At 46.6% G+C, this 12,500-nt stretch overlaps 1 protein-coding gene across 1 annotated transcript in view; it reads right to left on the bottom strand.

The window, feature by feature from the left end:
- LOC139745763 (uncharacterized) overlaps positions 1-12,500 on the bottom strand; it is a 962,044-nt gene that overhangs the window by 928,952 nt on the left and 20,592 nt on the right. Inside the window, 1 exon segment of the mRNA XM_071656293.1 lies at positions 4,804-4,978. Coding sequence (XP_071512394.1) covers positions 4,804-4,970 — 167 coding nt within the window. The 5' untranslated portion in view covers positions 4,971-4,978.

Here is a 12,500-nt window from a genome sequence, read left to right as displayed (position 1 = left end):
TTCTAATGGATTAATGGGACAATATGTCCCTATATTGCCTCATTACCTAAGATTCCTCCTTTCTTTTTCTTCTTTCATTTAGCTAGTACGATGCGCTCCACTCAGTAGCTGTTCCCTGAAGAGACCAAGCTGGAGATGAGAGGATGGAGGTGAGTAGGAGCTATTAAACTCGAGGTGGTGGGGGGTCTGAATAGGCAGGAGCGTGAGAGGCGTGCACGGGATACGAGTGAATTGGAAACGATGTGGTATACAGGGAGCGACGTGCGTCAGTGGACGGAGCCAGGGGAATGTGAAGCGTTCGGGGTAAGACCAAGGAAAATGGGTCTGTGGAGGCTGGATGTGGATAGGGAGCTGTGGTTTCGGTGCATTACACCTGATAGCTAGAGAATGGACATGAGCGGACGAGGCCATTTTTCTCTGCTCCTGGCGCTACCACCCAAACGCGGGCACTATGTGTGTGTGTGTGTGTGTGTGTGTGTGTATAAAATATATCGCATCACAAGCGACTTCGAAGGTGTGAAAAAAATTTATATATATATATACATATATATATATATATATATATATATATATATATATATATATATATATATATATATATATCAATCGCTTAAACATCACATTTTCTTTACTTTTTATCTCCCCCTCCCCTTTCCCCCTTGGGGAGGGAGGGGGGGGGGAGGAGGCGACCACAGCCACCGGTCCACAATGAACGCATTAGTGAACCCCCCTCCCCCTCCCCCCCCCCTTGAAGGCCCGGTTCCGGTTCACATCCGGCAGAACCGACTAGTAAGTGAGGGGAGGAGGAGGGGAGGTTGGAGGTGGGGGGGAGGTTGGAGGTGGGGGAGAGAGGTAGGAGGTGAGGGAGAGAGGTTGGAGGTGGGGGGGGCGAGGTTGGAGGTGGGGGGCGAGGTAGGAGGTAGGGGAGAGAGGTGTTGGAGGTGGGGGGCGAGGTTGGAGGTGAGGGAGAGAGGTTGGAGGTGGGGGGCGAGGTAGGAGGTGAGGGAGAGAGGTTGGAGGTGGGGGGCGAGGTTGGAGGTAGGGGAGAGAGGTGTTGGAGGTGGGGAGAGAGAGGTTGGTTGGAGGTGGGGGGAGGAGGAGGAGGTTGGAGGAGGAGGAGGGGGGGAAGACTTGAGAGGGGGGGGATGGGTGGTCCCCCGGAGGCATATACATCCCGTCCGGAGACGGGGAGGGGGGAGGGGAAGGGGGAAAGGGGGGAGGTGACAGACAGAAGGGAGAGTTATTGTCTCCCCGCGTCCCAAGACTGGGATAAAGTGGGATCTGGAGGGGAAGGGAAGGGATGCTAAGGGAAATGGATATAAATGGGTTCAAGGGGAGGTAAGGGAAGGGGGTTCAGGGGTAAAAGGAGGGATTCAGGGGTTAAGAGGAGGTAAGGGAAGGGGTTCAGGGGGTTAAGGGGAGGTAAGGGAAGGGGTTCAGGGGTTAAGGGAAAGAAGGGAAGGGGTTCAGTGGTTAAGGGGAGGTAAGGTAAGGGAAGGTGTTCAGGGGGTTAGGGGGAGGTAAGGTAAGGGAAGGGGTTCAGGGGTTAAGGGGAGGTAAGGGAAGGGGGTTCATACACGCCTCCATACACACACATAAACACCTGCTCTCTCTCTCTCTCTCTCTCTCTCTCTCTCTCTCTCTCTCTCTCTCTCTCTCTCTCTCTCTCTCTCTCAGTGACCTACATTTCTAACCCCCTCCTTTCCCATCACCACTCCTACCCCTCCCCCTGCCCCCCCCCCCTCTCCAACACCACTCCACTCCACCCCCCGCTCTCCAACACCACTCCACCCCCCCCCCCCTCTCACCACTCTCACCCAAGCCTACCTTAAATACGTTCGTCGCTGAGGTCAAATAATGAGGGAAGGTGAGGAGGGGGAGGGGGAGGGGGAGGGGGTTGGGGGGAATATGACGAGAGAATGGGGGGGTGGGGGGTGGACGATGAGAGAGAGAGAGAGAGAGAGAGAGAGAGAGAGAGAGAGAGAGAGAGAGAGAGAGATCTAAAACCACCACCCAGCCGCCACCCCCCCCTCTCAAACACCCCCCCTTCCCCTCACACACACACACACACACACACACACACACGACATTCGAGATGTTAAGGGAGGGAGGGGACTGTGTGAGGGAGGGAGGGAGGGGACTGTGTGAGGGAGGGAGGGAGGGGACTGTGTGAGGGAGGGAGTGTGTGAGGGAGGGAGGGAGGGTGTGTATGTGTGAGGGAGGGGAGGGGAGGGGAGGGGAAGGGAGGGAAGGAAAGGCCGGCGACCCAACCACCCTCATTAAGACGTTAATGAGGCTAATTAACAATACCTGACGCGCCATAATGCACGTGCGCTGACCCATGCTTATCTCCCTGATCAACCTTGCGTATATAACACACACACACACACACACACAGCCTAAGACAGGGGACCCAACCATCGACCATGGGAGGATGAACACCTAGGGTTGGGTGTGGGCCAAAAAAATAGAAAAAACAAATTAATTACATTCCCCTAAATGCTCAATTTTTTCCCCCTTAAAAACCCATCCCAAACCATAAAAATTCCCCTAAAATTTCCAAAAAAAAAATTAAATTTCTCATCTTAAATTTTTTCTGACGAAACTTTTCCCCTCTCTGTTACCCATTTCTAGTAAGGCGCGCCTACAAAAGCCGTAAATGGGGGGGAGTTACATGTTCCCCCCCCCCCCTCTTTCTCCCGCCTTCATCATATAGTCGCTGCTTCTAGCTATATAGACCTCTATATATCCTATATAACAACAAACACAATTTTCTCTTCAAATTATATAGTAGGCATACGACCCTTCCCCCCCCCCCCCATCACCTCACGTCACACCCACTCTAGGGGACAAAAAATAAAAAACCAGAATCCGTTTTCTATCCATCACAGGGAATTTTTTATTTTTTTTTTTTTCCCTCTCCGACCTCACGACATTTTCTTTTTTTGTGGTGTCAGATGGCGGGTAATCCCCCATCACCTCCCCCCCATCACCTCCCCCATCACCTCCCCATCACACCACAGGCTATTTCATTTCCCTTCACCACAGACACATATTTTTTCCCCCACACCCCTTCCCCCTACCTTATATATATATATATATATATATATATATATATATATATATATATATATATATATATATATATATATTCCACCCCCGCCGCACCCCCCCCCCCCTTCAAAACACATATCTTGCACATATTTGTCGACAGTTTGGCGAAACATTCTCTCTCTCTCTCTCTCTCTCTCTCTCTCTCTCTCTCTCTCTCTCTCTCTCTCTCTCTCTCTCTCTTTCACCAACCCACCCGAACCCTAACCACCCATCCCCAGCCCTAACCACCCTTCCACTGCTGGAGCGAGGTCGTCTAACGAGGCTTAAAAGGGGCTTAGGGGTCATGTCGTTTAAGGTCAAGGGGCCTGACCACAAGGGCGGCCAAGGGCTTCTTCACACACGGTAGAGCCGCCCTTAAGACTAAGGGGGGCCAGGTGAGGATATTCCCTCAAAGGTCCAGTTCTCTGTTCTTAACGCTACCTCGCTGACGCGGGAAATGGCGGATAGTTTGAAAGATATATATATATATATATATATATATATATATATATATATATATATATATATATATATATATATATATATATATATATATATAATGATTTAATGTGATCCACTGATCATTGACGCAAATTATGAGTGTCTGTGTGTCTGTCTGTATGTTTTGTGTGCGTGTGTGTGTGTCTGTCTGTCTGTCTGTCTGTCTGTCTGTATGTTGTGTGTGTGTGTGTGTGTGTGTGTGTGTGTGTGTGTGTGTGTGTGTGTGTGTGTGTGTGTGTGTGTGTCTCCGTGTGTATGTGTGCGTGTATGTGTGTGTGTGTGTCTGTCTATGTGTCTGTGCGTGTGTGTGTGTCTGTCTGTGTGTGTCCGTCCGTCTGTCTGTGTTACACATACAACATCTGGACCCCCTCCCCCCCCTTTCGCCCAGCGGGTTACAACCCACGCAGGATCTTCCCATCCCATCCCAGACCCATCCCACGACGCGAGCCTGGACATCCCATTTCAAAATAAAAAGGAATTCTTCTATTCTTTATCATTTTTTTTTTCTTCTTATCCAACTTCAAGTCATTAACTGTTTGCTTCTGTGGTTACTTACAGCCATCAAGGAATTACCCCCCTACCCCTCCCCTCCCTCCCCCCTAATTGGCCTGAAGGTCAAAAGCCCTCGTCTCGTTGACAACTTCAAACTACCTCACGTCTTCAAATGACTTGCCCAATTTTTGTCAAATTAATTAAATTTTTCAACTTCAGTCTAATCCAAAATTTATAATTTTTTTTCTTTTTTACTTACCATCATGTACTTACGTCATCAACTCTGCGAAAAATCAATAAAATCAAGTATATATATACATATATATATATATATATATATATATATATATATATATATATATATATATATATATACACACACACACTTATGTACCATTTCCCGCGTTAGCGAGGTAGCGTAAGAAACAGATGACTGAGCCTTTGAGGGGAAATATCCTCACTTGGCCCCCATCTCTGTTCCTTCTTTTGAAAAAAAAAAAAAAAAAAAACGAGAGGGGAGGATTTCGAGCCCCCCGCTCCCTTCCCTTTTAGTCGCCTTCTACGACACGCAGGGATTACGTGGGAAGTATTCTTTCTCCCCTATCCCCAGGGATATATATATATATATATATATATATATATATATATATATATATATATATATATATATATATATACATATTACCGTCCCATGTAACATATGGACTATTTCTTTACCTTTTGTTTAAGGCGTCGGGGGTCCTATGGAAAGGTCTCTCTCCCATTCCCGTGTGATGTAATGGGCCGTGCGCCCCTTCCTTTCCCTTCGCGACACCATGGAGAAGGGGAGGGGGGTGCTTTAGGGGGGCGGCACCCCCCCACATGCTCCCCCCTACATCGCTCATCACTTAACCTGTAAACAAATACAGAAATGAATCACCAAAGGTTGAATGGAAAATCAGATGAAATAAATGGTTTAATATATCACAACACTGACGTAAGTGGTTTATCATTTATCCAATACACTTATAAAAGCTAGCTATATCATACTGATCCTTATATAATAAGAGCTTTGATACTATACTGATAAGAATTTTGTATTATACTGATAAAAGTTCAGTTATCACACATAGACCCGGAGATCAGTTATCTGCATCGATAAACACACAATAAGCAACAAGTAAACAAGATCATATATATGCGAATTACGTCACACGTGTATATATCAATTACTCATTTATCTGTTTATTATACTTAGTCGGTGTCTCCCGCGTTAGCTAGGTAGCGCAAGGAAACAGACCAAAGAATGGCCCAACCCACCCACATACACATGTATATACATACACGCCCACACACACACATATACATACCTATACATTTCAACGTATACATACATACACAGACATACACATATATAAACACATGCACATATCCATACTTGCTGCCTTCATCCATTCCCGTCGCCACCCCGCCACACATGAAATGGCACAACCCACCCCTCCAAGTGGACATTGTCATAAAGGCCAAAAGGCTATAAAGATAACAGGAAACACCATCCAAACTTCGTGTAACACTTTTTTGACCCGAAGTGGATACCAGACGCCATTAGCCCGAAGCAATCCCAAAGGAAATCCCGAGTGTGGGATAAGGTCTGGGAAGGTATATCCCAGACATGTATTGTTCCAGATGTCTCCAGTGTGAGAGCACAGGTAAGGCAGATTATCCCAGGCCAGGATGCCTGCGAGTGGGATCTTAGAGTCCCAAGTGTGGGATCCACGACACGGCAGACAATCCCTGACCTACACGTCTATGACTGGGACCCTCAGGGATATCCCACAATCGGGACTGCCACAAGAAGGGCATAACCACCACCCACAACACACAGGGACTGGATGGGTGTTGTCATATACGAGAAACCCGACCTTCTTGCCCTAGTCCCAGCTGTGGGATATCCCTTAAAGTGTCCCAGTCGTGGGCCTGGGATACTATACTGACGGTGAGCCAATGATGGAAGGCATTCTAAACCATAGCAATGCAAGCTAATGACCTTGACCTGACCAACAGGAGGGTTCGACAATCGACCCATTCCCTTTCCAAGTTCCCATTCCCATTCCAAGTCCAAGTTCCCATTCCCATTCCAAGTTCCCATTCCCATTCCAAGCTCCCATTCCAAGTTACCATTCCCATTCCTAGTCAAGTTCCCATTCCAAGTTACCATTCCCATTCCTAGTCAAGTTCCCATTCCAATTTCTCATTCCCATTCCAAGTACCCATTCCTAGTCAAAATTGCCATTCCAAGTTCCCATTCCTAGTCAAAATTCCCATTCAAAGTTCCCATTCCTAGTCAAAATTCCCATTCAAAGTTCCCATTCCTAGTCAAAATTGCAATTCCATGTTCCCATTCCTAGTCCAAGTTCCCATTCCTAGTTCAAGTTCCCATTCTCATTCCTAGTCCACGTTCCAGCTGGGGGGGGGGGGGATACATGCAAACCACACAAGTCTACCACATTACCGCCAGTAAAATCTAAATGGATTCCCCCCAAATAAAAAATTTTGTAGCAGGGAATGTCTTTGCTTTAGTCTCGTAGTTTAAGTGGTGATTGGGGAAACATTTTCTCCCCCCCCCCCCCCCGCTCCCCTGGCTTCACAACAGCTTCGCAAGGTCGAAGGGCAAGTCTGGGGGGGGGAGGGGGGGTCGATTCAACCAGTGGTGGGCAAGGTGGCGTAAGCATGAGTAGCGCGGGCGCTGCACGAAAGGATGGGCAATGGAAATCCGCACAGCGCGAATTGCTATACACACCATTCGCGACTCTCTCTCTCTCTCTCTCTCTCTCTCTCTCTCTCTCTCTCTCTCTCTCTCTCTCTTTGGACGAAATATACAGACTCGCTCACAAGTCTGTATTCATCTCCTAGTTTAAGATAAGAGATAGATAAGACATATCTTTAGATAGATAGAGGTACGTGTTAATCCCTAACAACCCACAATTGGTTCTTGTACCTCCCCAGATGATATGATTATTACACGAAAGTGCACTTGGGAACTTATCGTGTTCCATTTCCCCATGGACTCATAGGAATGAATAATATATATATATATATATATATATATATATATATATATATATATATATATATATATATATATATATATATATTTTTTTTTTTTTTTCTTTTAAACTATTCGCCATTTCCCGCGTTAGCGAGGTAGCGTTAAGAACAGAGGACTGGGCCTTTGTGGAATATCCTCACCTGGCCCCCCCCCTCTCTGTTCCTTCTTTTGGAAAATTAAAAAAAAAACGAGAGGGGAGGATTTCCAGCCCCCCGCTCCCTCCCCTTTTAGTCGCCTTCTACGACACGCAGGGAATACGTGGGAAGTATTCTTAATCCCCTACCTCGCAAACGCGGGAGACAGCGACAAAGTATAAAAAAAAAAAAAAAAAAAAAATATATATATATATATATATATATATATATATATATATATATATATATATATATATATATATATATAAGGTTTTAATTAGGGTATACAGTGGTCCATGGCGTCTCATACAAAAAGAAAGCGTCTGTAGTGACAATTTTAAAGTTCACAAAACACAAAATGAATATGCGAGTCTCGGAGCGAGTGCCATCTGAAGGACGAGGTACGAGGACGACTGTCACACTCGAAACTTCTTTCGCCTCCTCTCAAGACACTAATTAACCTACGTGGGGCTAATTACCTGAGCTGGGCCAGTTTCATTAGCCTAAGGGGGGGGTGTGGGTGTCAAATGGTTGAGGGGGGGGGGTCAAATGCTTCTAACTATGTAATTGAAAAAGGTAAAAAAAATATTTCTCGTCTCATTTGCTGTTAATTAACACGCGCGTTAACGTCCACTACACACACCGAACTACCTAAACCACAGAACTACCTAAACCACCTAACTACCTCCTAACGATCGCCTGGGATAGAAATACTTCTAACCGGTTATCTTCACTTTACATACTTATAGATGAGAGTGAACCCAGATCACCATAGCCACACCCTCATAACGCAGCAGGTCACCCTCATAACACGAGGTCACCCTCATACCGCAGGAGGTCACCCTCATAACACGAGGTCACCCTCATACCGCAGGAGGTCACCCTCATAACACGAGGTCACCCTCATAACCCAGCAGGTCACCCTCATAACCCAGCAGGTCACCCTCATAACCCAGCAGGTCACCTTCATAAAACCTCCTCCTACACACACACACACACACACACACACACACACACACACACATTGGAAAACTCCACTCCCCAGACATGTGCGTTTTACGATTTCTCTCGTCCACATTCTCAGGCAGGCGGAGTACGGTAACACCACCCACACACACACACACACAAAGTTACTGCTCCTGTTCAAAAGCAAAATGTTAAATCACAAAACAGATTACATTAACTACATCTGTACGCTGAAATTACCTCCAGCATCTGATTTAACATCAGCCTGAAATTAACAACACATTTAACATTAAACTTAGGCTCGGGGGGGAGGGGGGGGGATGTTGTTCATCCTTATTTTGTACGATACAAAAAAAAAGAAAAAAAAAAGTTACTGTATCGAAGGGGGGGAGGGGGGAGTAATGTAGTCTAGGGCGCTGTATCCCACTCAGGGTAGTGTATGATACACGACTGTAGTCTGATTGTAGTGTGAATGGGGACACGATTCCCATTTATCACAATCCATTCCCATTTATCACAATCCATTCCCATTTATCACAATCCATTCCCATTTATCACAATCCATTCCCATTTATCACAATCCATTCCCATTTATCACAATCCATTCCCATTTATCACAATCCATTCCCATTTACCACAATCCATTCCCATTTACCACAATCCATTCCCATTTACCACAATCCATTCCCATTTATCACAATCCATTCCCATTTATCACAATCCAGAGGCGTCCAATCCCACCCATTCCCCACCCACAAACCACCCTTCCCCATTCCCCAACCCACCCATTTACCCATTACGGCTTCTGGCGGCGGAAGCCAAGCCCCCTCCCCCCCCCCTCCCACAACGCTCGTATCCCTAAAACAAACCCATTTTATCCCAGACGACAATACTAATGCATTATCCCAACCGGAAGTACTCGGTTATTCATTTTACATCCTCTTGTCCCGTATCCCAACTTAGCACACTTTCCCTGCCTTCTATCCCAGCTTAGCACACGTTCCCAGCTCTCTATCCCAGCTTAGCACACGTTCCCTGCCTTCTATCCCAGCTTAGCACACGTTCCCTGCCCTCTATCCCAGCTTAGCACACGTTCCCTGCCTTCTATCCCAGCTTAGCACACGTTCCCTGCCCTCTATCCCAGCTTAGCACACGTTCCCAGCTCTCTATCCCAGCTTAGCACACGTTCCCTGCCTTCTATCCCAGCTTAGCACACGTTCCCTGCCTTCTATCCCAGCTTAGCACACGTTCCCTGCCTTCTATCCCAGCTTAGCACACGTTCCCTGCCTTCTATCCCAGCTTAGCACACGTTCCCTGCCTTCTATCCCAGCTTAGCACACGTTCCCTGCCTTCTATCCCAGCTTAGCACACGTTCCCTGCCTTCTATCCCAGCTTAGCACACGTTCCCTGCCTTCTATCCCAGCTTAGCACACGTTCCCTGCCTTCTATCCCAGCTTAGCACACGTTCCCTGCCTTCTATCCCAGCTTAGCACACGTTCCCTGCCTTCTATCCCAGCTTAGCACACGTTCCCTGCCTTCTATCCCAGCTTAGCACACGTTCCCTGCCTTCTATCCCAGCTTAGCACACGTTCCCTGCCTTCTATCCCAGCTTAGCACACGTTCCCTGCCTTCTATCCCAGCTTAGCACACGTTCCCTGCCTTCTATCCCAGCTTAGCACACGTTCCCTGCCTTCTATCCCAGCTTAGCACACGTTCCCTGTTCTCTATCCCAGCTTAGCACACGTTCCCTGCTCTCTATCCCAGCTTAGCACACGTTCCCTGCCTTCTATCCCAGTTTAGCACACGTTCCCTGCTCTCTATCCCAGCCTAGCACACGTTCCCTGCTCTCTATCCCAGCTTAGCACACGTTCCCTGCCCTCTATCCCAGCTTAGCACACGTTCCCTGCTCTCTATCCCAGCTTAGCACACGTTCCCTGCCTTCTATCCCAGCTTAGCACACGTTCCCTGCCTTCTATCCCAGCTTAGCACACGTTCCCTGCTCTCTATCCCAGCTTAGCACACGTTCCCTGCCTTCTATCCCAGCTTAGCACACGTTCCCTGCCTTCTATCCCAGCTTAGCACACGTTCCCTGCCTTCTATCCAAGCTTAGCACACGTTCCCTGCCCTCTATCCCAGCTTAGCACACGTTCCCTGCTCTCTATCCCAGCTTAGCACACGTTCCCTGCCCTCTATCCCAGCTTAGCACACGTTCCCTGCCTTCTATCCCAGCTTAGCACACGTTCCCTGCCTTCTATCCCAGCTTAGCACACGTTCCCTGCCTTCTATCCCAGCTTAATATGACCCCAGCCTTCTATCCTAGCTTAGTCCATACTAATCATATTTTTTTTTTTTTTTTTTTTTGCTTTGTCGCTGTCTCCCGCGTTTGCGAGGTAGCGCAAGGAAACAGACGAAAGAAATGGCCCAACCCACCCCCATACACATGTATATACATACGTCCACACACGCAAATATACATACCTACACAGCTTTTCATAGCTTACCCCAGACGCTTCACATGCCTTGATTCAATCCACTGACAGCACGTCAACCCCGGTATACCACATCGCTCCAATTCACTCTATTCCTTGCCCTCCTTTCACCCTCCTGCATGTTCAGGCCCCGATCACACAAAATCTTTTTCACTCCATCTTTCCACCTCCAATTTGGTCTCCCTCTTCTCCTCGTTCCCTCCACCTCCGACACATATATCCTCTTGGTCAATCTTTCCTCACTCATTCTCTCCATGTGCCCGAACCATTTCAAAACACCCTCTTCTGCTCTCTCAACCACGCTCTTTTTATTTCCACACATCTCTCTTACCCTTACGTTACTTACTCGATCAAACCACCTCACACCACACATTGTCCTCAAACATCTCATTTCCAGCACATCCATCCTCCTGCGCACAACTCTATCCATAGCCCACGTCTCGCAACCATACAACATTGTTGGAACCACTATTCCTTCAAACATACCCATTTTTGCTTTCCGAGATAATGTTCTCGACTTCCACACATTCTTCAAGGCTCCCAGAATTTTCGCCCCCTCCCCCACCCTATGATCCACTTCCGCTTCCACGGTTCCATCCGCCGACAGATCCACTCCCAGATATCTAAAACACTTCACTTCCTCCAGTTTTCTCCATTCAAACTCACCTCCCAATTGACTTGACCCTCAACCCTACTGTACCTAATAACCTTGCTCTTATTCACATTTACTCTTAACTTTCTTCTTCCACACACTTTACCAAACTCAGTCACCAGCTTCTGCAGTTTCTGACATGAATCAGCCACCAGCGCTGTATCATCAGCGAACAACAACTGACTCACTTCCCAAGCTCTCTCATCCCCAACAGACTTCATACTTGCCCCTCTTTCCAAAACTCTTGCATTCACCTCCCTAACAACCCCATCCATAAACAAATTAAACAACCATGGAGACATCACACACCCCTGCCGCAAACCTACATTCACTGAGAACCAATCACTTTCCTCTCTTCCTACACGTACACATGCCTTACATCCTCGATAAAAACTTTTCACTGCTTCTAACAACTTGCCTCCCACACATATATATGTGTGTGTGTGTGTGTGTGTGTGTGTGTGTGTGTAAAGACTTATGAAATACACACACAGATGCAGTAACACACACACACACACACACGCACACACACACACATCCAAACTACATCTAATTCGAGAATTCGAAAGCAGGTTTTCAAATAAGATTTTTTTTTTCTGATTTCACCCTAAAACCCGATACGTTCTTCACCATTTACTTAAGTGATTATATGATAATTGCTAGCCCCAGGGGGGGGGGGGGGGGTTAGAACCATGACCCCGATATTCTTCCGTTGTATCAAAATCTGGTAAACACATCAATATTCTTATTTTTTTTTCTTTTTTACACTTGTTAAAGACTTAAGACACCAATTAGCGACCAGAGATAATTCACTTACTGTCTGGAGGCACAGAATATCGCGCAGAATATTCAGAATATTTGATAATATTCAGAATACTCCACAAAAATATTCATTCAGAATATCGCCCTAAAAATATTCACACTATTTGTACAGAATGTTCAGAGTATCGCGCAAAACTAGAATATTTGTCCCGAATATTCCGAATAATTCACACAATATTCAGAATATCGTACATACTATTCACAATATCGCACAAAAATATTCAGAATGTTGCACACGTATTTGCAGAATATTCGGAATATCG

The sequence above is a fragment of the Panulirus ornatus genome, chromosome 62 (assembly GCF_036320965.1).
Source record: "Panulirus ornatus isolate Po-2019 chromosome 62, ASM3632096v1, whole genome shotgun sequence".
NCBI classification, from domain to species: Eukaryota; Metazoa; Arthropoda; class Malacostraca; order Decapoda; family Palinuridae; genus Panulirus; species Panulirus ornatus.
Note: the sequence above shows the minus strand (reverse complement) of the source record. Positions and strands in the feature narration are given on the sequence as shown.